The sequence below is a fragment of the Oncorhynchus nerka genome, linkage group LG16 (assembly GCF_034236695.1).
Source record: "Oncorhynchus nerka isolate Pitt River linkage group LG16, Oner_Uvic_2.0, whole genome shotgun sequence".
Taxonomy (NCBI): domain Eukaryota; kingdom Metazoa; phylum Chordata; class Actinopteri; order Salmoniformes; family Salmonidae; genus Oncorhynchus; species Oncorhynchus nerka.
In genome coordinates, this window is record NC_088411.1 from 26,234,130 (window position 1) to 26,260,507 (window position 26,378).

Here is a 26,378-nt window from a genome sequence, read left to right on the forward strand (position 1 = left end):
GTTTGGTTAACAAACAGTTTCTCATTTGTTCTATCTGATTATATCTTTAACCTCTATGCCTATTTGTTAGCTAGAATATATATATATTTTATTAGTTTATTATCCAATAGGCCCCATCCTATCTTAGACCACAATTTACCCATCCCCCTTTTGATACCTGGCCCTGCCCAGGTAACAACCTTACCTACTCTAAATAATGACTTAGGTACGATTAGTAAATTATCCTTCTGTTCTGACATTATCATGTAGGAGCGCCCCTTTCATTCTCCACATGTCCAATTCTCCCTTTTGTCTCCACTCAGTAACTGTTATCTACCCATTCTGTTATCTTTGCTCGTCCTGGCGCCCCTTCTAAAACTTCTCCTCTCTGCTCTCCAACCTTCAAGGTCTCCGAGGTGCGGGGAGGGCTCGTCTGTCTGCCTTTTCCCCCTATCTGTCTGTAGCTCTTTTTCTCATAACAATCAGGTAACAACTATGTGTTGTTTCCACATTTTAACTAAATGTCTCACTGTTTGGCTTTATCTAAACTCATGGATTTTTGGGGAAAAACATGTCTATGGTGGCAATTTCTAATTAACCTTATATAGGTTATTTAATTAACCTTATATAGGTTAATTAAACTCCATTATAATTAATTTACCTTAAAAAAACAGTATTACCTATGACCACAAATTCATTATTCAAATGGCACTAATGTGGCTGATCAGAACACACTACCCCCTTACATTCGTGTTCCATACCATATTAAACATATTAAAGAACCCTTTATCTTATTATTATTATTTTTTAAATCACTTGTTTAATTAAAACTCAGAAAATAAAACTCCTAATATTCCATATGTGAGTGTACCCCTTTAAGATATCTTGTCTCTGGGAACATGGAAATCCCCTTAAACCCAAAACGTTTACTACAAATAAAAACTAATAGTTATAATAATTCTATTGTATCTATCAAATCATTAGTTTTAAATTACCTTAATGGTTAGATTTAAAACCCATTCGGTCTCTCTTCAAACAGTCTCTCCAAAATGCTTCTTAAATACCCTGCCATTAGACACACACAACTGTGATAAACGTACACTGTCCCTTTAACATAAAATAAACTCAGCCTGCAATCCACTTTGCGGGCCTTTCATTGTTCCCCATAATGAGAACAGATTCTAATGTTAGTATACCTTAACCTCCTGTTTAATTTCAAATGGTGTTATCTGAACAATCAAACCAAAATCATTAACCGGGAATTATTGTAAAACGATATTCAGCTACTTAAAAAAAATGTATTTGGAACTTTTTCTGTAAAGTGACTCAAAGCTATAATGCACGCATTTTCCCTCTAAATGACACAACCCATTTTCTCTGTCATAATTTGAGGAACGTTATTATGTATTCAACGTAATGACGCAGTTTTACCTTCCAACTTCCTCTACCCCAAAATGTAAACGTACCATGTACTTCGCTAAATTCATAAGAACATTTCGATGGGCACAAATCTATCGTAATTATCTCTTCATTATTATTTAGAATTAAACAGATTTAGGTAACTGTCTCATTTTATGATTCAGCATTTTAAAATACGACTCCATTCCCAATAGATTATTCCAGCAGATCATTTGGGAAACACAACGTATTACATAGAAATTGCCTCGCCATTATTTTGAATTAATTAGTCTCTCAATTCAACCTAAACAAACTATTAAAACGTTCAGTTCATATCTTGGACAAACACTAACAACCGTATCTTTCCGGGCAAAACCTATAAATTACAATCCGAATGAATTTTAGTCTATCGATGTCAAGGCTGAGATACGAACCCCAGTCTCCCGCGTTGAAGGCAAAAGCTTTACCGCTGAACCACCAACACTATTGAGAAGATTGAGTTTCCCCGCCAATAAATATATTATTATAATTGTATTCGCAAACTCCGGCACCGAGACAATTCCCAGAAAATATTACAATTCAAAGGTCCAAGCTTTTCCCCAGCGAGGATTCTCCTTATTCTCTCTACTCCGAATGTCACCAGCATTCAACCAGGCTCCCCGTCGACTGGGAGACCGTTGGGCGCGGAAATACTGCCCTCTTCTGTCCATTCTCTCTATAATTTTCCCCTCGTAGACTTTAATGTTTTTTTGACCTCCTGATTAGTCATTTTTAATGTTTATATTGCGTTCTATTTTATTTAACTTAAACAAAATTGGGGTTAAATTGTAATATGAATTTAGGATTAATTCCAATGTAAAATCGTCACTCTAATCTGTGTTAACGTTACTACCACCCCTAATAATTTATTATATGACTTCAAGAAATACCCACAGGTCATTCAAACTTGGTAGTAGCGCTCCGACTTAATACCCAATGTACTACAATCAGTCAGTAAACCATTCTCAGTATAACACAGGTCTCTTGCCTGTACCGTTATCCGCAGACCATCCAGACCGATATTTGTACGCCGACTAATATCTAATGTACTTCATTCACACGTTCGGACCAGTCGCATACATTTGTTAACCCCATTCACACATACATACACACTTTCGTTCACACTTGAGTAGCCCCAGAACTTCACTCACTCTTGTTAATAGTCCCTGACTTATTAACTACAATCAAACTTGATACCCAGTATCTAGAACATTACATTCGTTGTTATACCTACTTTTACCCACACTCACACTTGTTAATAGTCCCTGACTTATTAACTTCAAACAAACTTGACACCCAGTATCTAGTACATTACATTTACTGTCATATCACAAATGATCTGATCAGTTTCAAAATTGCATAACTCTCCCTCGCTTGGTCAAGGGACATTTAAGGTACACTCAGATGTTACGATGTAAAACGTCATGCAAGGGCTCAGGGTTTAGGGCCACAGGCTGAAACCTTCAGATGAAGTACCTGGGGTGGCAGGTAGCCTAGTGGTGTTGGGCCCTGAGCTGACTAGGTAAAAATAATATATGTTATTCTTCTCCTGAACAAGGCAGTTAACCCACTGTTCATGTTCCTCATTGTAAATAAGAATTCTTGTTCTTAACTGACTTGTCTGGTTAAAACATTTTTTTAAAGTTTATGAGTGAATTGCTTTCATGAACTTTTCTCTCACTGCCCTGAGTTCATGACAAGGGTTTAGCTATCTTGGAATTTAGAACATTTCCAATAACTTTATTTTCAAGAATATAATTTCTTCTTAAGTTTTTGCTTAAGGAGAAACATAAGAAATAGCTCAAGAAATGTTGATCTCCACTATAAAAAGCATCTCGCATTTCTTTTAGACTAAAATGTAGTTTTCAACAGTGGAGATTTGTATAACCCTGGGTTTAGGTCATGAGACCTTTTCTATTTCCTCTCTCATTGAAATTCCACATGGCCTTTTCATAAAAATGAATCATGTCACACTGAGTGAAATTTGGGAATTACCCACCTGGGATTATTTTTGATTGTTCTACAATTGTTCCCATCAAATTGAATAAATGTATTTATTTCCAAGTTTAAGTGTCTCATCTGGGGAGTTTACAGACACATGACATGAAATCATTAGGTGATTTCCATAGCATGATTCAAATTTTATAGGAGTATGTATCATCAATTATACAATGGGTGGGTCCAATCCTAAATGCTGATTGGTTAAAAGTGCATTCACTTGGTTCCATCTGATTGAGCGATCCACTGTCTCATCATCCCAGCCAGGGAAATTATAAACTTGAACTCCCCTATAAAAAGTATCTAGACATTATCTCACAATCCTTTTAGACTAACAGTTTTAAGCAGCTGAGATTTTTTTTAAACCTTGCTGTCTGTTTCTCCAACCCAGTCTCTCATTAAGTATGTACTATATGAACAAATACCAAGAGTGTGTGCTATTAGTACATACAAACATTGTGCTAACTTATAAATATAGTACATAATTAGTGAGAGACTGGGTTCCGACCATCTCTCCGACATTTGCAAAAAAAAAATCAATATTCAAATTCGATCTCCAGCTGTCCCATAGTAATGAACGTGTCGGGAGTCGTAACGAGACAAACAGGCAAGCAGCGTTTCCCAGCCAGTCAAAATCATGAATCAGTTGTAATCATTTCTATGGATATATACAAAAAAAGGTCAATTGAAAAAGGTAAAACGAAACAAAGTGCAGTTAGTTTGTAGTCTTTAAAGCTTCAGTGTTTGAAGTGATTGTGTTAGCTGAGTGGTTGGCTAGCTCCTCTGAACAACAGTGTCCTGACGAGAGAGCACATTTTCTATGCCAGGCGAAATCGCGCCTCATTAGCTCAATGTTATGAATGTATCCAAATAACTGTCACTAGAAAACAGCTTAAAAAATGCAAATGCAGCTACTGTTGTTATTATTTTTTATGTTTGACGTGACTGTAAGTTAGCCGTAGTTGGCTAGCTAGCAAGCAAGGGATAAGAACTTTGCCAGGCAGTATGGCAATTGAACATTTAGAACGAACAACTGGGTTGCGTCCATAGACACAAAACAAAAAGACTGAACGACTGGGTCGTGCCCATAGACACAGAACAGACACAGTCGCATCTCTGGCAACCGAAACAATAGAACAAATGACCAGCGGGCTTGGGTAGCAACCCTAGATTTGTGTTGGGGCTATATCTTGTGGAAGGATGAAATAGTATGAATACATTTATCAAAATACCTTTTTAATTAAAATATGACAATCATTATTTGATTGTGTTGGTAACCTGTTGTATAAAAGTGATAATGCCCTCGATGCCGGTGTTTGGAGTATATGTTGGCACGGTTTGCCGCCTGAGACAGACCCTTGCCAATATCCCCCTAGCACCGCTTATTAGGCATTATCACTTAAATAATCCATTATTCCCAAACATTTACTGTGTGGTCACAGATTTAATTCATGTTTAAAATATATACTTTTTGTGTCACTGGTCTTTCACACAATCCCCATAGTGTCAAAGTGGAATCATGTTTTTAGAAATGTTTACAAATTAATTTAAAATGAAAAGCTGAAATTTCTTGAGTCAATAAGTATTCAAACCCTTTGTTATGGCGAGCCTAAAGTTCAGGAGTAAAAATGTGCTTAACAAGTCACATAATAAGTTGCATTGACTCTGTGCAATAATAGTGTTTAATAGGATTTTTTAATGACTACCTCTTCTCTGTACCACACACATACAATTATCTGCAAGGTTCCTCAGTCTGGCAGTGAATTTCAAGCACAGATTCAACCACAAAGACATGAGAGGTTTTCCAATGCCTCGCAAAGAAGGGCACCTATTGGTAGTTGGGTAAATTTTTTAAAAGCAGACATTTAATATCCCTTTTGAGCATGGTGAAGTTATTAATTACACTTTGGAAGGTGTATCAATACACCCAGTCACTACAAAGATACAGGTGTTTTTCCTAACTCAGTTGCTGGAGAGGAAGGAAAGCGCTCAGGGATTTCACCATGAGGCCAATGGTGACTTTAAAACAATTACAGGTGAAAACTGAGGATGGATCAACAACATGGTAGTTACTCCACAATACAAACCGAATTGCCAGAGTGAAAAGAAGGAAGCCTCTATAGAAATGCATCCTGCAATGTTAAGGCACTAAAGTAAAACTGCAAGAAATGTGACAAGGAAATTAACTTCATGTCCTGAATACAAAGTGTTATGTTTGGAGCAAATCCAGCACAACACAAAACCAAGTACCACTTATCATAATTTCAAGCATGGTGGTGGCTGCATCATGGCATGGGTATGCTTGTCATCGGCAAAGACTAGGGATTTTATAAATTATAAAAATAAATGGAATAGAGTTAAGCACAGACAAAATCCTAGAGGAAAACCTGGTTCAGCATGCTTTCCAACAGACACTGGGAGACATTCACCTTTCAGCAGGACAATAACCTAAAACACAAGGCAAAATATACACTAGAGTTGCCAACCAAGACAACATTGAATGTTCCTGAGTGGTCTAGTTACAATTTTGACTGAAAAACGCTTGAAAATCTATTACTAGACTGGAAAATGGCTGTCCAGCAATGACCAACAACCAACTTGACAGAGCTTGAATAGTTTAAAAATAACAATGTGCGAATATTGTACAATACAGGTGTGCAAAGCTCTTAGAGACTTTCCCAGAAGGATTTACAGGTATAATCGCTGCAAAAGATGATTCTAACATGTATTGACTCAGGGTTGTGAATAGTTATGTAAATTAGATATTTCTGAATTTCATTTTCATTACATTTCCTAACATTTCTAAAAATATGTTTTCACTTTATCATTATGGGTAATTGTGTGTAGATGGGTTTAACACAACAAAATGTGGAATAAGTCAAGGGGTATGAATACTTTCTGAAGGCACTATAAATTAGAGGTCGACCGATTATGATTTTCCGATACCGGGCTAATATATTTGTAATAATGACAATTACAACAATACTGAATGAACAATGAAAACTTTTATTTTGACTTAGTATAATACATAAATAAAATCTATTTAGTCTCAAATAAATAATGAAACATGTTCAATTTTGTTTAATCAAATCGCTGTGATTCAAGAATTGCTAAGAGCTGCTGGCACACGCAGTAAAGTTTGAATGAATGATTACAAACCTTGAGTTCCGTATTTTATTGAATGGGTGGCAACCCTAAGTCTAAATATTGCACAATATTGCACAACCTTCAATGTTATGTCATAATTATGTAAAATTTGGGGAAATTAGTTCACAACGAGCCAGCCAGCTCAAACTGCTGCATATACCCTGACTCTGCGTGCAATGAACGCAAGAGAAGTGACACAATTTCCCTAGTTAATATTGCCTGCTATTTCTTTTAACTAAATATGCAGGTTTAAAAACATATACTTCTGTGTATTGATTTTAAGAAAGGCATTTATATTCATGGTTAGGTACATTCGTGCAACGATGGTGCTTTTTTCACGAAATAGCTTTTGTTAAATCATCACCTGTTTGGCGAAGTAGACTGTGATCCGATGATAAATGAACAGGCACTGCATTGATTATATGCAACGCAGGACAAGCTAGTTAACCTAGTAATATCATCAACCATGTGTAGTTATCTAGTGATTATGTGAAGATTGATTGTTTTTTATAAGATAAGTTTAATTCTAGCTAGCAATTTACCTTGGCTTCTTGCTGCATTCGCGTAACAGGTAGTCAGCCTGCCACGCGTTTCCTCGTGGAATACAATTTAATCTGCGTCCAAAAATGCTGATTTCCGATTGTTATGAAAACTTGAAATTGGCCCTAATTAATCGGTCGACCTATACTGTAAATGCACCTGAGAGAATTTCCTTGTGTAGACCTACCATACTTTTACCAAGTAGGTGATGCTGCCATCATGTGGCTTGTTCTGTCAATCCCATCCAGTAGCCTAACATTAATATTTACTACACACTTCTGGTTTCACCAAAAATGTATTGTGAGGAGCAATTATGAGAACTCATTTTATCGTCTTCATTCAAACATACCTGATCATAAGTATCATATGTCCTCAGTGTCATAAAAAAAGCCAAAACAATATTATTTCCCAGTAAAGACTGACATCTAGTGGTTACTGTTCAGTCACGTTTAAAAAGGGGGAAATTATACTTCAGTTATGCTATCCTGTTCACATAGGTTCAACCAGACCCAGGTCTTGTCCTGCATGCTTTTTTAATATTATGTTTGACTGTATAGTTTAAATTGTAATTTATTTCAAAGGCAAAATGCTGAAACAGTGCTCTTCCTGGATTTCAGAGTTTTGAAATCCAGAGCATGTAGTGTACACAAAGAGGGTGTGCCAAATCCCTTGATTTGTATGTGCAACGTGAGATCATTAACTCTCAACACTAAACAGTCTTCAGAGTTTTGAAATCCAGAGCATGTACAGTGTACACAAAGAGGGTGTGCCAATTCCCTTGATTTGTATGTGCAACGTGAGATCATTAACTCTCAACACTAAACAGTCTTCAGAGTTCCGATGAGGACACGTCTCACCTGATCCCACACCAGATGCTTTTCTTTGGCTGATGAAGCTCCTGTCAGAGCATGCTGAATAGAAAACAGTTCTCGCTGTATCAAGAACTCCCAAGGTGTGGCGTACTGGTACTGACTCATGGGTGTGTTTACACAAAGATCAGACTGAATCATAAAAGCTGAAAACAGACAATGGACTCATTTGATTCATATAGTTGGCTATCTACCGTCCACTGTACACAGTACAACTGTGTTTTTCTAGAGAGTAAATTCCCCCCTCCACAGTGAAATGTTACTTTAACTGTCTTTGTATTATCTAAATGTATTTTCCTTATGGAATGTGCTCTAGCTAACTTTCTTTTGTGTATCAAAAGCTTTCTCCTTTGTTCTCAATGGGAATCTCCCAGCAGAGGCAAGGGCTACATTCTTCCTAAAGACAGTCTTCACTGTCTGAGTGGAATTACTTTGACCACATGGTCGATCTATGAAAGCACCAATACGTCCCGTTTTTTTTTTTACTGGTTGACTGATTTCTCCCGAGTTTTTGCAAGACCGAACTGCAGAGGCATCGCCATTTCCACTAATCCAAAACACATGGTTGATTTACTGATTAAAAACATGCGATTAGATAAGATGGCTCAGTTACTTATCTAGTCATGTCTCTGTCCTCTGGCCTGTATCAATTCAGCAAGAGGATAAAGCAGGATGCAATTGCGTTGTCATTGAAGTTGGAATATGTTACTGTTAGCTGTTACCTCAAGTACCTCATAATATTCCAAATCTTCTAGCAATATCTGATAGCACCATGATGGACTCTTTCCTAGTGAACTGTATATAGAGTACATGCAAAACATGCAATTAGGATCATCATGTAATAACGCACACACACACACACATGAAGTCTGAAGATTTAACTTGTGAAAAAAAAAACTATTTATTGTGTAAAAAAGACACTACTGAAAATGATCTATTTAAACTACTAAATAAACAACGATGGTTACCAGAATGTTATTGAGTATCGATATGACCTTTTCCATTTCAACTGACATGACTTGTTATGAGTCCATAGGAAGTCCTTTTCGATATGTCATCAACACATTTTATGGAAAATGAAGGCATGTCTGAGTATGACATTAGCCTTGTGTAACAGACTCATAGGGCTCTCTTGATGCTGTTAAAAGAGATGTCTCCTACAAGCATTAAGTCAAATGCAGAATGAACTGTACATCTAACAGTCTGTGGTTGGGTGCTTCAAGTTGGTTACCATTATCAACAAATGTAGTGGACATTACGTTTTAAAAACATTGTATTTTCCCTTTATTTGTGTTTTAGGTTTCAAAAGGTGTCACTAACAATACAATACAGCAATACACATTGTCATACCCATTCATTTTCAAATCAAGAAAATTGTCCTTGTTGGAGTAAGAAAACAAAAATATAAAAAAAGACAAAATATCTTGCACTGAGATACAGCTTTGTGTTGCATTATACAATGACTATAAAGGGAATTCTTAAACTAATTTAATAAAAGCAAAAACACACATCTCTTCCTTGCACCATACTGTACAGCAGGGCTCTCCAACTCTGTTCCTGGGGAGCTATCCCCCTGTAGATTTTTGCTCCAAACCTAGTTGTAACTAACCTCATTCCGCTTATCGACTAGCTAATTATTAGAATCAGGTGGGCTATATTAGGGTTGGATTGAAAACCTACAGGATGGTAGCTCTCCAGGAACAGGGTTGGAGAGCCCTGCAGTACAGTATACATTCATGTTTCCATTTTCTCTACTGTACTTACCATAATTCAGTTTAGCCATTCAATGGCCTCAACAATTCAAATTAGAATTAAAGTGATTAAAGCTTTGAAAAGCAACATCTTAAAACATCCATTAATACGAGACCAAATAACAATGCTGCAGTCAAATGCATTAGCATTGTGTGTAGGACATACACCCTCTTACTCAGCTGGTTAGAACCCTTGACATAATCCACAAACTCTAAAGGATGGACTCCTTAACATTGATATTAAGTGCACTTCTGTGATTTTGCATTAAACTAATTTACAATGGAGAATTATAGCAAGGGTCTGGATAAGATTATGGAGGATTATGTGAATGTTTTATGTATAATCTGAAATATTGCATCTGGGTCACTTCAACTACTCTACACAAATGTCAAGCGTGGAAAACTTCCAATGTGATAGAAACAAAGCCTCTGGAATAGCCATACCTGGCAGCCTCCCTTGGTAACATGTGGGCCACTCAAATCAATATGCGGGTCAGTATAGGGTCGGAAATAGGGTGTTAGACAGAGATACACATCTATGGGATCCTTCCAACGGAGAGGGCATTCAGCATTGTTGGAAATAACTAAATTGACATCCAATGATATGTCTAAGTATCAGTGTCCTCTGGCCTCTGTGGTGGCAGAGGCGCTTCTGTCCTGGGGATGCATCTCAATAGTCTAAAGTGGGCTTCCTCTCCTCATCTCCTCTCCTTCATCTGCACTGATGTGAAAGAACCTGGCAGGTGTCCGCTATTTTGCTTACACTTATCCTGTGTTTTCATCAGTGCAGATGAAGGGAAGGAGATGCGGAGAAGGGAAGCCTTTTCAGACTATTGAGATGTAGCCTGGGGGTGTCTGTGGTTCCTCTAAGCTGATGTATAGATGTATTTGGTCTTGGCGAGGCCTGTGAGCTCGTCCTCGTAGCGAGGCAGGCAGCAGAAGAGGATCCCACAGCCGATGGTGAGGATGGTGGCCCCCCAGCCGAAGCCATAGGCCCAGGTGTAGTCATAGTGGCCCTCGAAGATCAGGTCATTGAACTTGACTGGGTATATGACGAGGGCGATGAACTGAATGACCACTGTGGTGAAGAACAGACAGAACAGAGAGGTTTGTCAGTGATGAATAATTCCAAACAGGGGAGGAGGCTGACTTTGTGGAACTGTGACACATGAGTGTGAGAGCCTGCCAAAACTAGCGTGTGGGTGTGTGTGTGAAATAGTTTTGTACGCAAGTACTGTAGCTTTATGGGCTTAGATGAAACCACCATCAATGTGCCATTTAAATCAGAAGGTGGGTAACTAAGTCAAGGAAATCAGAAAGAAAGTGTACTGTGAGGTAAAGTTGAGAAACTGAGACATATATTTTGACACTTTCACTCTATGGATGGCAAATCACACACAAAGTGGGATCAAACAATGGATCGCACATAATGATGACACTACTGTTACTATTTTATGTCCACAGGTAGTGATGATGCAGCCAGAACTAGTTCTAAATAGTAATACTTATTTACTACACTCAAAACACTGGCAAAACGCAATCATTCCCATGATAGGACTATGCATCAGCTTTATACTCAGACAGCTCTATGATTCAGCTATGTCTGACAGAAAGCTCCAGTGTAATTCTGACTGACTGTGTAGCCTCTCTCGTTCCCTCTGGGCATAGGAAGGGCTGGGCTATCAGGTTTCACACTAGGGTGGCAGCTGCAGAAGGGGAGCAGTGGGAGTGGCGAGGAGGGGGAGTGGTAATTCTCAATGCCCTATGATCAGTGCTGTGACTCAGCCAGACGTCGAACATTCTCCCAGATTCCATGGTAACGCCATACCACAGCCCTTCTTCCCTGAACCTCAGAGCAGAGTAGGGACACAAACAACTCCCACTCCCTCTTGTCCTTGGCAATGGTTCAAATCAGAGGAAGACTAGCTTTAGGACTCTCCAACTCTACCCAATTTGTAAGTCGCTCTGGATAAGAGCGTCTGCTAAATGACTTAAATGTAAATGTAAATGTACAGTAGCTTTGGATGCCATGCTACCTGAGCACCCTCTGAAAGTGGAGGAGCATAGAACGCAGTGAAGTATGAGAGTGTTTGTAGTTTGAGTCTTGAAGCCATACATTTTGAGGCAAGCTGAATTCACAAAGGCAAGGTAGTTGTTAATATTTCATTACTCTTCTCTTCAATAACTAACCTCTCCTCCATTAGCCCAGACACGTGAAGTACAAAAACATAAGGGGTTGGTTTCCCTGACACAGATTAAGCCTAATACTAGACTAAAAAGCATTTTCAATGGAGATTGCTTTTCAGTCCAGGAGTAAGATTAATCCATACAACTGCCCCAAGAACAACAGAAACATTTTATGTATCTTACCAGTGATGAAGAGCAAGGCCCCAATGACGGGCAGCAGGCTGATGTTGAGGGTACAGCAGAGGGCGATACAGGAGATGATGAAAGCGATGATGAGGATGATGAGGCCGATGATCATAAGAGCTGCCACAGCCTGGGCCCAAGCTGAAAACACATCAACAAACAGTGTTTACTATCTATAGACACGACTTGGGCTAAACATATTTCTAGAAAGATTGTTAAATACCTATATACTTTTGAGCTGGGAAGTACAGATGTTGGATCTTAATTCCTATTTGAGATTTAAGACTTCTGAAGTTTGTAATTTCAACTTTAAATTTTCAGACTTGATTTTCCATTAATAAAAATGTATCAACCCCTCCAGAAATGTGAATGAATTATAATCCACATAATAATTCACATTTCCTGTTGCTGAATAATTATTTTCCTGCTGTAGCAAAATGGCTCAAATTAAGATCCTACATCTGTATACTACGGAGCTGGAATTAAATGTATTTTGGAATTTGAAAGATAAGAGGTTTGGAAAAATTGGAGTGATTTTGGGGAAAGTGGATTGTTTTTAGCAAAGCACTTGACATAAAATTGCATAATGTATTTCCAGTTGTACACACGGGATTTGACTATACTTGTCACAAATAACTCTTTGCACATAGCCCTACATTTGGAAATATCTTGATAACTGATACTGGTGCATTCAATAAACATAAACTCAGTCTGGAAGAAATATTGTAACAACAGTTTTTTCTATTACGTAACACCACATTCTCCCAAGAACAACTGCAGCCCTTATGCACAAGGAGTCTCCACAGGAAGAGAAAGGGGTTTTGTTGCAGTGACAGGTTTCATTGAAATGGGAACAAACATTTGTCCTACAGTATCAGAACTGTATGGTATTTCAACACACATTAAGTCGCTCTGGATGAATGACTAAAATGTCCAATGTAATTACACCCATTACAGGTGGTAGGTTATTAACTGACATACGGTCACATCTGCTGCATGCACATGCAGAGCTCACACCTGAAATGATTCACTCTCTCTCTCTGACGTCAGGATCAAATGGCAGGCAGCCTACGCCTGAGCCTCAGGCACTGAAGTCATCCACTAACATCCCTCTAACTAACAATAGGGTCCTAGTCTATCAAGTTTTATTCCCTGTGTGCTAAAACATAGTGTAGACAGTATCATTCAAACATTAAATAGAAGTACAGAGAGATGGTGTGAGAATGGATAATATGTCTCTTGTGGTCAGAAAATGTAAGTATTCTCACACTGAGACACTCAAAATGAAGTGCTTTTCTGGATATCAAGTCCATGTTTGAGAACAACTTTGGTGTATTAGTAGCTAACTGTTACAGTTGTGTGACTGTCGCAAAGGATCTCTTTAAATGTTAGTGTCAGTCAGAAAATCCAATCCAAACCATGTGGTGAGCTTACAGGGCCGAAGGTAGCTCACAAATAGACCGAACAGTGTTTATACTCTCCAGATGGGGAACATCTGTCTTGTGTCTTTCCGAATCAAGTTCAAAATAAACAACCAATGGCTATCAAATTCTGTTAGTTAGAATAAGTATGGTCTGAATTTGAAGTGCTTGAATCAGTTGAGTCGTCATCTACAGAGATTATAATTCATTTTGGCACTGTTTTGTTCATACGTGCACTTTTGAGTGTTGATTTCATTCATGCACCATGCATTTAAATGACAGCTACTGATTTGGGTAACACTAATAATCGCACAAAAATGCTCTTCTATACAATTTCAAAGAAATTAATAAATTGTGTGACAATGTTTATACAAGGTTGATACAATGTTGATACAATGTTAATACAATGTTGATACAATAGTAATTACTGTGTTATTACACAATATACAACAAAAAGTTCACACTGGTTTGGTTGTGAAGACAAACAAATCCCATAACACCATCAATCCAGCATGACACCACTAATTCCAGAGACTCCATCCATGCTATGTTCACACCCAAGAAGGGACAGGGAGTGGCCCTTGGATTGGACAAAATCCTGTTGAGGTTGTTTAATCACAACAAAGTTGTGTTCCAGTGGCAATATGCCAATACTAGTTCACCTTGATGGCACAAGTCAGAAAGCGACATTATAGCCAACTGCACTCACCCAAACATTCATTATGTTTGGCCAGCAACACTGACTCGACATACACTGCAGAATAAAAAGGAATATATCATTCCTCTTGATTTGTATTTGTTCCAATTGCATTTCTCAGAGTCCAATTCCACCTGTCTGCTTTGTTCACCACTGGGCTATGACTTCCCACAATATAGGGTAAGTGAATGGTTGTCTTTATGTAAGTAAGCCTCTATTCCCTCCTGAGAAGATCAACAATGTTGCCATTGTTTACCGAGGGCTGAAACTACTAGTCCATTTGGACTACTACTGTACCTGACAGACAACACAGCTGTTCTAACTGACTGACTTCAGGAGTACTTCCTGAGTAAGAAAGAGCACGTGTTCAGTATGTACCAGACATGGATCTTTTTCACTGTCCAGTGAAGACAAAGAGACATTTTCTCACTTCTCTTTTCTCACCACAGCTTGTCTGGCAGTGGTTTATAGCAGGACCTCTCCAGCTTGGTAAAGGCACTCATCACACTTCTAAAAATAGCCCTGACAGCATGACTGAGAAAGCCATCTTGATATGAATTCATCCTGCCTGTTAACACCAATATTCAAAGGCAATTCGATATTCTATTCGGTTCGAGTCTATTCTATTGTTAAGAATGGGGAAATTGGTTTCACTTTGAAAGTTTGACACATCCTGCCATTGGCTATGATTGAAATTCTTACAATATATTTATAACAGCCAACATTTTAATTTAGTATGAGAAAACGATCTGAGTGGATAAGTGCTTGATCAGAAATATTTTCTGATTACCATGATAGGTTGAGATGTAGTGGTTGATCTATTACAGCACCTGTACAATTTGGAGGAAAACACCAACACAAACAGCTACCAGTTTGGGTTTATCTAATCAAATGACAGGCTAAAGAGAATGGGAAACAGCCAGGATAAATAAAGTGTTGTTCGAAGTTCACTCTGGCTGGCTGCCACTTTGCCATTGAAAAACTCTCCGCAGAGCATTAATTTGCTTGTTGTAAAGAAATTGTGGACTTTTTGGAAATAAAATGTGGACAAAAATAAAGAACTAGGTTGTTCATATGGATATGTTTTTTAATTAAGTAGGCTAGGCCTATGCACTTGCCCTACAAACAATTAAAAACTAATTCAATACATCCATGGAATACCTTTTTTTCTGTATAGGTAGGTTATTAGTTATGATCTTCAGCCCTGTAACTGTCAGCACTATAGTCTCTAAATCCATGTCTGAATACATAGTATACACATTTATTTTCCTTGTCACTATGATTAGGGCTGTTGCGTGGATCATTGTTTTTCCCCCGCAATATGAAACTTACAGAATTCCATGAGAGATTTGCAGTCCCAGTTGTCATTCCGCCCTCGACAATGGCTCCACATACTTGCGTAGTGGGACTTTGCACCCTCGTCCTCAACCCATCCCGAGTTAGCAGCAATGGCAATAATATCAAATATAATCGCAAAAAGCAAAAGAAGTGGTACGATCCACCTGCATCTTGGATACGCAATTCCACAGCGAAACATATTCGACAAAACAAGAAAAGACAGTGCGGATAGAAGCGGTCGAGCGTCCAGATAGCGTCTGGGTCTGTGTACACCTTTTTTACTGATCAAATATAAAAGCCACACCCGAGTTTGCAATGTAATCAGTGCACAGTGAACCTGTTTAATAAACCTGTAAAACTGGTCATGTACGAAGGGCGAGAGTCAACCCAACCAGCAACTCCAAGCCCAACCCATTGACAGTCTGTTTCATATTACCCAGCTCATTGTAACTCCTTCAGTGCCACACAGGCTATAAAGCGTGGTTTCGTCACTGTATGACACCTGAAGGTCTACTGTAGGCTATTTTCTTTCAGGAAACACACTGGTTGAAGTAGTAGTACAATCCGTGTGGAGATGATAAATTAGAAATGTTGTTAAAGGTTCAGTGCAGACGTTTTTATCTCAATATCAAATCATTTTTGGTTAACAATGAAATACCTTACCGTGATTGTTTTAATTAAAATGGTAAAAAAAATGTTTTTTTAAATAGCTTCTTAGCAAAGAGACATTTCCTCAAGCAATATGAAATCTAGCTGTTATTGGCAGAGGTTTGGAACTATATTTGTTATTGGTATATTAACAAATTAATAGGTCACCAGGCAGGCTAAAGCTCCATCCCACCAAAACAGGCTGAATATTTATTTTATTAAAAGGGCATTTCCACAATTTCATAATATTATTCCAACCTCGTAGTGTGGAAATACAAAACACAGAAAAGTCACCTTTTTGACTGGAACACGCTATCATACACGTTGATCCAGAGCATCCCAAACATGCTCAATGGGTAACATGTCTGGTGAGTATGCAGGCCATGGAAGAACTGGGATATTTTCAGCTTCCAGGAATTGTTTACAAATCCTTGCGACATGGGGCCGTGCATTATCATGCTGCAACATGAGGTGATGGCGGCAGAGGAATGGCACGACAATGGACATCAGGATCTCATCAAGGCATCTCTGTGCATTCAAATTGCCAATGATAAAATTCAATTGCATTCATTGTCCGTAGTTTATGCCTGCCCATACCATAATCCCATCGCCACCATGGGCACTCTGTTCACAACATTTACATCAGCAAACCACCCGCTAAAACAACACCATACTCGCTGTCTGCCATCTGCCCTGTACAGTTGAAACCGGGATACATCCGTGAAGAACACACTTCTCCAGCGTGCCAGTGGCAATCAAAGGTGAGCATTTGCCCACTAAAGTCGGTTATGACGCCGGTTAAGTCCCTGGTGAGGACGACGAGCACACAGATGAGCTTCTCTGAGACGGTTTCTGACAGTTTGTGCAGAAATTCTTTGGTTGTGCAAACCCACAGTTTCATTAGCCGTCCGGGTGGCTGGTCTCAGACAATCCCACAGATGAAGAAGCCAGATGTAGAGGTCCTGGAGGTTGTGAGGCCGGTTGGACGTACTGTACCGCCAAATTCTCTAAAACAATATTGGAGGTGGATTATGGTAGAGAAATGAACATTCAATTCTCTGGCAACAGCTCTGGTCAGCATACCAATTGCACACTCCCTCAAAACTTGAGACATTTGTGGCATTTGTGTTGTGCACATTTTGGAGTGGTCTTTTATTGTCCCCAGCACAAGGTACACCTGTGTAATGATCGTGCTTTTTAATCAGCTTCTTCATATTCCACACCTGTCAGGTGGATGGATTATCTTGGCAGAGGAGAAATCCTTATTAACAGGGATGTAAAAATGTTTTGTGCACAACAGTTTAGAGAAATACGCATTTTGTGCACATAGAAAATGTCTGGGATCTTTTATTTCAGCTCATGAAACCAACGCTATACATGTTGCGTCTATATTTTTGCTCACTGTATATTAGACTATATTATAGGCCTATTCTAAACCTTATACAGATTTTGAGTTACCTTTACTATGTGGATCAGGCTGTTATTTAATGAATGCAAAACGCAACATTGTGTCCAAAATCAAAATAAGACACCTCTTTATAGTGTTTTTCGGTACAATGTTTCATTCTGCGGAGTTACAGAATTTCGCCGAATGGGCCAGGTCGGGCAGCTACTCCATAGAATGTTTCAGGATTACATATGTCATGTTTTGCGTTGTGTTGGGAGTAGCAACGGTGAAGCTCGGTGATTACTACTTACCAAAGTAAAAATTGTCTATGGTAAAAATTCCTGAAAACAATGGTTAGCAATGGGGTTAAGGTAAGTGTTGTGTTTAAATCTTTAAAACTATAATATATATAATTAGAAATAGGTTGGGTTTAGCCAATGATTTTATAAACATCACCCCTATAATAATTTCGCTGATTATGTTGCAAAGAAACAATACACCAAATGGAAAACACAAATGAGAGTTTCTATTGGACAAATTCAGGTAGGTCCCTCCCGTTTAATTCCGTTTGCTCTGTTTGTTTCCGTTTGGTTAAACGGTAAATGGTTTCCGTAATGAATACACACCTCGATTGCAGATGCTATGTGCTGGCCATTGAGAGGCTTTAAAGCCGCTGGTCGGCGATACTGACATTATTGTGGAGCAGTTCCCCATAGGAATGAATGGAATTCATGTATTTGAGTAGGTTTTGTTGTAGTGGGGATTAGTAAACTCGAACGTAGACAATAATAAATGCATTTCTATAGCTTCCAACATATAGCTTTTACAATGGTGTGGGAGTACCAAGATGGAGGCATGTTAGCTTCAACACAGCGCCCCCTGTTAGTCATTGAGTGTAAATATACATCATTGGGTTTAGCCATAATTGTGACATTGTGGCTGTGGTAACTAGTGACGACCGTGAAGCCGGTGCGGTTGCATGGAGGGTGAGAAGGAATATAATACATGGAATCAGATTCCATGGAATCGATCGGATGGAGAACGACTGTGTTTGCATGTCTAAATTTAACTCAGGCTCGGGGATATATAGTTTATTCTGAAATATTACTATCCTCATCCCAACAATATTTCAATGCTTAGGCCTAAAACTGTAAAACACAATTGCAAGACACTCTCGCAGACCACCTGCGTCTGTCGTCAAAGCCGATCCATGGACACAGTTTCAGAATTCCCAGAACGAATTAAGGGGGAATGATATGGACCATACATACTCAAATCAAGACAGCCCAGTAGAATGTCTTTTCGCAATAAATGCAGGTGTTTCATGAGAATGACCAGGTCGCTCGGTTGCATCAATATATAACAGTCCGAAAACCCTGGAATGGCTATGCGACGCTGTAAATTAACGCTTCCTCTCAACTCAGCGGATTTCACGTTCGGTCTTACGTCACTGGTCTGGGAGTGAATCATCATAAGAGAATAGGGATGCTGCGCCCGTGAACTGGACCATCGCACTTATTTTAAAATAGCTCATTTTGTCATCTTAGTCTTATCATGGAAGAAATACTGCGGAAGCTACAGAAGGACGCATCTGGAAATAAGCACAAAGCAATTCGGGATTCGTGCGTCTTCGCCTGTGGTGAGTAGCCTGTATTATCAGGTTGCTACAGACATTAGCCAATGTTGGACCTGTCATGTAATCGAAAACTGACCAAAGATAGGCTACATATGAAAAATATTGTGTGTTACAGGCTTCCTGTAAAGCCCCCAACACAAACCCGTTTAATAGGTTCGCTATTCAGATGGTCAACTATTTTGACTATCGGCTATTTGTACCCGCTATGCCTGTTGTTGACTTTCCGGAAATATTCTCATCATGTTACTGGAAAGTGTAAAACGATCGTAGCATTATGTGCCATGGCCAGCTTGGCAGCACCCATATGGGTTGCTGTTGTTAAATGTTGAGTCAGTGCAACTAAGGGTTGCTGTCGTTAAATGTTAAGTCCGTGTAGCTAATACAGCACTCATTCACCTATTTGGCCACATTACTGGTGGGAATTTCTATTGTCCTGAACGCAATTGACAGGTGGACAATAGTTGCGGCATGAATCATAATGTTTATGAATGTTGTTGAATGACGTATTGTAATATAATGTACTTTTCACGAGCCAAACACATAGTGTGCCATATTATTGATTCCCTTAGGAAATTTCATTCACAGAATATGACAGGTAGGCCGATTCAATAACAGCACAGCAGTTTCCACATCAACACAGACCACATTTGCATGTTAACATTTCAGACCAAGCTCTCTTACTGTCAACAAAACATTTTGCTTTCATTCAATACCAAAATGCAAGGTTGTTGTGACAGACATTACTGAGTACTGTAATTGTCCACTTCTTGGTGGAACCTGCTTTTTACAAGGCGCCTGTCACCTCTCTCTGAGGGAATACAGAGTGACATGATAGCACAGGCTGCCTGGCAGACAGCTGGCCTCATTGCTGCCACTGCATATCAATGGACAGCAGGTATTGCAGATGAATGCAATATTGCACATCGGGCACATGAATAAGGGCAAGGATAACTTATCCACTCCCACACACATACTACATTATTCATGCTCCCATTTCAATGTGAATATCATCATATGGTAATACATTTTTATGAACTTCCTGTTTTTCTAGAGCACCTGGAACAAACTGACCTGTGTTTCTTATTCTGATACTGTACCACAACAAATACTGAGAACCATGGGTCCAGTCCTATGTGATTTGATGTTATAACTTTAATATTTTTTGTTTTTGTTTTGTATATGACTACAGAAACCCTTCAGAAACAAACTGGATCGGCCACGATTCCACCGTCTCGGCTCAGGTAAGTTAGGAAACTGACTTAAGGCATCATCAAAAGTTTATTTGACGTCAGTCATGTTTGTGTGTTGAGGAGCTACTTAATTATGCAGCAGTGTGATTGTTGTGATGTTTCACATCCAAAAAGTCAACCTCTCCACAGTCCTAACACTCCCTCTCCCACAAATGCAGATGTAACCGATGTGAAATGGCTAGTTAGCGGTGTGGGCTAGTAGTGTATCAGTCAGTGACTTCACTCCCTCTGAGACCTTGAAGTAGTTGTTTCCCTTGCTCTGCAAGGTCTGCGGCTTTTGTGGATCGATAGGTAACGATGCTTCGAGAGTGACTGTTGTTGTGTGCAGTGGGTCCCTGGTTCAAGTCCAGGTTGGGGCGAGGAGAGGGACAGAAGCAACACTGTTACACAAACACAGTCATGCACCCAAGCATCACACACACACACACACACACACACACACACACACACACAAACAACAACACCTGCTGTGCTGGCAAGAAGGCAGTGTAAAAAAACATGATGTATCATAGGAAGACTGTGAGAGTGCTATCACTCTTAATTAGTTAAACATTTGCAGTATTCACCTTCAAAGCTGCTAATATTCTAGAATGAATTATTTAGACTGTTTTGGTTCAGTTCGCATAAGACCCTAACAGTAACTACTCATGTTAGCAAGGTTTTTGTTTATTCCAAATGACTTATTCCACTGTTTAATCCTCCAAAAACATTCTCTGGCTCACTCCCTTTCTGCCAGCTCAGCAACCGCAGAGACCCACACCTCTGAATCTCCTGCCTCCACTTTCCTCAGTGATATTTCTGTCAGCAGAACATGCTGGAACTGAAAATTTATCCAATGTTTAAATACCAGTGAAGTATCATCCAGATCTGGCACAATGATATTAGCAAACTTGGCCCAAACTTGGCCCAACCCGGACTCTTTTGTTTGATGCTGTACTAGTGTTTGTGTTCAGGGAGGAGATTATAGTGACAACAGTCAACTCTCTCCACAAAGAGCAACATTACAATCACTCAGTTAAAGGCATAGAGACTGAGCCACCACAACCCTCATATTCATTGGGTCATGATGAGGTTTTAATTTAAAACCACGAGGTGATCCAGCTTGGCTCGCTACACTGAGGGAGCGCTCTTTGTCTCTGCAGTGTCAGAGTTATGCCTTCCGGATAAATTGGAGATGTGATATGTCTCATCTGGGTTGGTGTTAGATCTGGATCTGGCAGTAATATCATCACCTCAGTGTCTGTCTGTCTCCATCTAATCATATTACGCTTGCTACCCTGTTATTTGGAATGTCTGTCTGGTCATTTGGAATGCTGTCTGGTCTTTGCCCTGCCTGGTGTGCCCTGTGATGTTAGTCTGGCAGTGCTAGTGGTAGCCTATTACAGGAGCTTGTCAAGAATCCCATTGCCGGACCCCATAGCAATTTTCTTTGAGGTTTCACCTCAGGTCTTTTTGTGCAAAGTTCAATAGCCTGATTTAATTTGTCAGCTCCGTTATCTTCCATCAATGATCTGACTGCCCCCTTTGAAACACATAGGACACGTCTTCTACTGCCATGCAATTGAATCAATAGGTGTAACTTCCTAGCATCAATAACATGAGTAGTTAACAGTAGGTATAATGAGCCTGAGCCTCGGCCATTAATAATATAGTGATATACAGTGGGTTTTCAAGCTCAGTGACCTGAACTCTGACCAGTGGTTGCATAACTCTTTCAATGCACCGACATTAGATATTTACAGTACATTAACACAGTATGTCCATGACAGACCAGGAGCAGCCTCAGAGGGAAATATCTTTCCATCCCCTTTGATACCAGTAATCCATGAAGTTGAACCTTCTCCGATAGGGCTTTTAGTCCATACTCGGAAATAAGTCGGCACTGTAGATGACTGGTAGCCTAATGGTGTTCATATATGGTTATGATTCAGTGCATCCAGTAATACTGAAGTTATCATACTCTTTATCTAATTATAGTTACAGTGGGGCAAAAAAGTATTTAGTCAGCCACCAAATGTGCAAGTTCTCCCACTTAAAAAGACGAGAGAGGCCTGTAATTTTCATCATAGGTACACTTCAACTATGACAGACAAAATTAGGAAAAATAATCCAGAAAATCACATTGTAGGATTTTTAATGAATTTATTTGCAAATTATGGTGGAAAATAGTATTTGGTCACCTACAAACAAGCAACATTTCTGGCTCTCACAGACCTGTAACTTCTTCTTTAAGAGGCTCCTCTGTCCTCCACTCGTTACCTGTATTAATGGCACCTGTTTGAACTTGTTATCAGTATAAAAGACACCTGTCCAAAACCTCAAACAGTCACACTCCAAACTCCACTATGGCCAAGACCAAAGAGCTGTCAAAGGACACCAGAAACAAAATTGTAGACCTGCACCAGGCTGGGAAGACTGAATCTGCAATAGGTAAGCAGCTTGGTTTGAAGAAATCAACTGTGGGAGCAATTATTAGGAAATGGAAGACATACAAGACCACTGATAATCTCCCTCGATCTGGGGCTCCACGCAAGATCTCACCCCGTGGGGTCAAAATGATCACAAGAACGGTGAGCAAAAATCCCAGAACCACACGGGGGGACCTAGTGAATGACCTGCAGAGAGCTGGGACCAAAGTAACAAAGCCTACCATCAGTAACACACTACGCCACCAGGGACTCAAATCCTGCAGTGCCAGACGTGTCCCCCTGCTTAAGACAGTACATATCCAGGCCCGTCTGAAGTTTGCTAGAGAGCATTTGGATGATCCAGAAGACGATTGGGAGAATTTCATATGGTCAGATGAAACCAAAATATAACTTTTTGGTAAAAACTCAACTCGTCGTGTTTGGAGGACAAAGAATGCTGAGTTTCATCCAAAGAACACCATACCTACTGTGGAGCATGGGGGTGGAAACCTCATGCTTTGGGGCTGTTTTTCTGCAAAGGGACCAGGACGTCTGATCCGTGTAAAGGAAAGAATGAATGGGGCCATGTATCGTGAGATTTTGAGTGAAAACCTCCTTCCATCAGCAAGGGCATTGAAGTTGAAACGTGGCTGGGTCTTTCAGCATGACAATGATCCCAAACACACCGCCCGGGCAACGAAGGAGTGGCTTCGTAAGAAGCATTTCAAGGTCCTGGAGTGGCCTAGCCAGTCTCTAGATCTCAACCCCATAGAAATTCTTTGGAGGGAGTTGAAAGTCCGTGTTGCCCAGCAACAGCCCCAAAACATCACTGCTCTATAAGAGATCTGCATGGAGGAATGGGCCAAAATACCAGCAACAGTGTGTGAAAACCTTGTGAAGACTTACAGAAAACATTTGACCTGTGTCATTGCCAACAAAGGGTATATAACAAAGTATTGAGAAACTTTTGTTATTGACCAAATACTTATTTTCCACCATAATTTGCAAATAAATTCATAAAAAATCCTATAATGTGATTTTCTGGATTTTTTCCCTCATTTTGTCTGTCATAGTTGAAGTGTACCTATGACGAAAATTACAGGCCTCTCTCATCTTTTTAAGTGGGAGAACTTGCACAATTGGTGGCTGACTAAATACTTTTTTGCCCCACTGTATATAGTTTATGCTGAAGTTGTCATTTGATGTTCAGTATGTTGATTTAAGGAAAAGGTTGTGTTTATTTTAGATATGGCATGCTAATTTCCTTTACATGTGGCAGGATACCTATTGTGATGATTTGTATTAATGTGTATTGAACTGTTGAGGGCTTGCAAGTAAGCATTTCACTGTACTGTTTACACCCTGTATCCTGTGCATGTGACCAATAAACTTTGATTTGATGTTCAGCTCAGCATGACGCATGATTTTGATACTGTAGAAAGAAGACTTCTCCTTATTAAACAGAACAAACCTGTCTAGTTAAGAACACATGCTCCCTGTAGCCACTTGGAAATGTAATTCCAGTTGGGTAAAAAGGGCAAAGCTTGTTTTGCTTTTCTTCAAAGGAAATGTGTCTTCCTTCCTGCAATGTTCTCGAAAAGGAAAGCTTTTCCGTTTCTTTGATTTTCTGCATCAGCCAAATCATTTTGAGTGCAAGCAGCAACAAGAATTCTCCCAAAACATCTGATTTAAAATGCCACTAATAAATAGGTGTTGTGGATTTGTGGCCTTGATTTCAGACAGATTAATATGAGATTAAATGTCTCTTTTTGTAGGCTGTTGTGATTTTATAATGTTTCAGAGGACAGGCTGGGAATTTAACATGGTTGATGTGAAAGTATCGTTCTTATTTTTGCATCAGATTTGTTTGTGCTTTGTTTGCTCTTGTTTTGTTTAATGTGGACATGTTAGCTGTAATCTCTTGTTGGAAAGCTCCACAGGTAATATTGTCAGAGCCCTCAATCCAACCTTCTCCATCCTAAATATGAAAGCTTTGCCCCTCAGTGTTTGTATTTTCTCTCGGTAGCTTAATCATATGTTCGCCTTTGCAGAGAAAGATGCCTTCTCCCTCTTCAGCTGGCACTGGAGTCCAAGAACATGAAACTGGCCCAGACTGCCCTCACAGGAATGCAGGTACAGTCTAGCAGCTATACATGCAGCAACAATGTACTGTACAAAACAGCAGATGTGGTTTACCAGGTACAGGAAAAGGTCATTGCTAGCCATGCATTTGTGAAACTACAGTACATTCTGAGAGGAAACGTAGGTTCATTACAAGCATTACTGCTACAGACCCAACCTATTACCCTTCAGTGAAGCCTAATTTGCATTATTATTTTTTTGGTGCGAATTCTGATATTCTACACACAGTATACATTTTCTGACTGTGTATTGTCCAACTCTCTCCCTGTGTTTTTTCTTTTCTTCTCTCTCCTCCATTTTGTGCCATTCTCCATCCTACTCCTCCTCGTTTGACTGCAGAAGATCCTGTGTGAGGACAGGTTTGTGGCTGTGGAGGCGGAGGCTCTGGAGAGCCAGCTGTTGAGTCAGATGCTGGATGCAGTGAGGGTGACCCCCATGCTCCACGAGGACCTGCAGGTCGAGGTCATGAAGGTCAGTCCTCTCTGCACACTGGGATTATTAAAGCGATCAGATGACTTAGTCTCTGTTATAGCTGGTCTAAACATTGATTAAAGGAGTATACTTTACAATCCAATGAAGAATTTGACTTTTTCCCCTCTGATGCCGATGTGTGAAGACTGCTGGTGTATTGTACTGTATTGCACGAAGGGTCCCCAGGTAGTAAAATGAAGCCGGGACCATCCTCTGGATTGTTGCCAGTCAGTTGTACTCATGGATACAGTACGTGCGGTCTCAGTTTGCCACAAATCACTCTACAGTTATTATGCTCCACCATACGCTTCTCTGTGCATCATACAGTACTGGGCACAGAGCCACTTCAGAATGGGGCATCCAGTAAATCATGTCACACAGCAAGACGTAACTGAATGGACTTCAACATGTTCAATTGGGGGGCATTTTTGAACTGATGCAAACACTTGCTGGTGTAGTAAATCTGGCCAGTTGAAAGGTCGTCTTTGCCATGTGCACACCAATTCACAGTACTGTATTGATTACTTGTGGTTTGCTTTTTCTCATGATCGTGCCACTTGTTGTACTTTTTAAAAACTAGATTATTTTACTGCCTACTTTACTATTAGCTGTATGTGGGCTGCACCTCATGTCTCTAGTGTCCACAGAGTTAGTCTAGTCTACTATATGATCAGTGTAGTGTTCATTCTGCCTGTAAGAGTGCTCTGAGTAACCATGTTATTTGTCTTCTGCTCCACACTTACCTGAGACTCTATTGTTCCTTCATCCCAGATATGGCAATGCAAAAACAGCACTTTTGTCAAGAAACCGTAAATATATACTTCTAGCTAAATGTATACTTCTAGCTAAATGTATTTTAAACTCTGCGCTATGCTGAGTAGTTGAAGTG

General features: G+C 39.6%; 2 protein-coding genes across 4 annotated transcripts in view; one reads left to right on the forward strand and one right to left on the reverse strand.

Moving 5' to 3' along the window:
- Nucleotides 1-8,833: 8,833 nt before the first annotated feature.
- On the reverse strand, nt 8,834-15,958 carry LOC115144334 (p53 apoptosis effector related to PMP-22-like). The gene is made up of 3 exons (XM_029685274.1): nt 15,542-15,958; nt 12,092-12,232; nt 8,834-10,799 (listed from the first exon to the last, which is right to left on the reverse strand). Exons 1-3 carry the CDS (start codon nt 15,744-15,746, stop codon nt 10,588-10,590), a joined length of 558 nt encoding a protein of 185 aa, XP_029541134.1. The 5' UTR covers nt 15,747-15,958; the 3' UTR covers nt 8,834-10,587.
- Nucleotides 15,959-18,843: 2,885 nt separating this feature from the next.
- The window catches only part of arfgef3 (ARFGEF family member 3), a 43,276-nt gene continuing 35,741 nt past the window's right edge, over nt 18,844-26,378 (forward strand). For all 3 annotated transcript variants that reach the window (XM_029685282.2, XM_065002545.1, XM_065002546.1), the window contains exons 1-4: nt 18,844-19,221; nt 20,408-20,459; nt 24,928-25,009; nt 25,358-25,489. In XM_029685282.2, the coding sequence (XP_029541142.1) occupies nt 19,137-19,221; nt 20,408-20,459; nt 24,928-25,009; nt 25,358-25,489 (351 nt within the window). In that variant the 5' untranslated portion in view covers nt 18,844-19,136. The remainder of the gene's footprint in view (nt 19,222-20,407; nt 20,460-24,927; nt 25,010-25,357; nt 25,490-26,378) is intronic.

Coding starts and splice junctions, on each gene's coding strand:
- LOC115144334 (XM_029685274.1), bottom strand. CDS start 15,746: ATGTTTCGCTGTGGAATTGCGTATCCAAGATGCAGGTGGATCGTACCA. Junction 12,233..15,541: donor CAAATCTCTCATGGAATTCT/GTAAGTTTCATA, acceptor ATGTGTTTTCAG/CTTGGGCCCAGGCTGTGGCA. Junction 10,800..12,091: donor GGCCTTGCTCTTCATCACTG/GTAAGATACATA, acceptor TCTTCACCACAG/TGGTCATTCAGTTCATCGCC.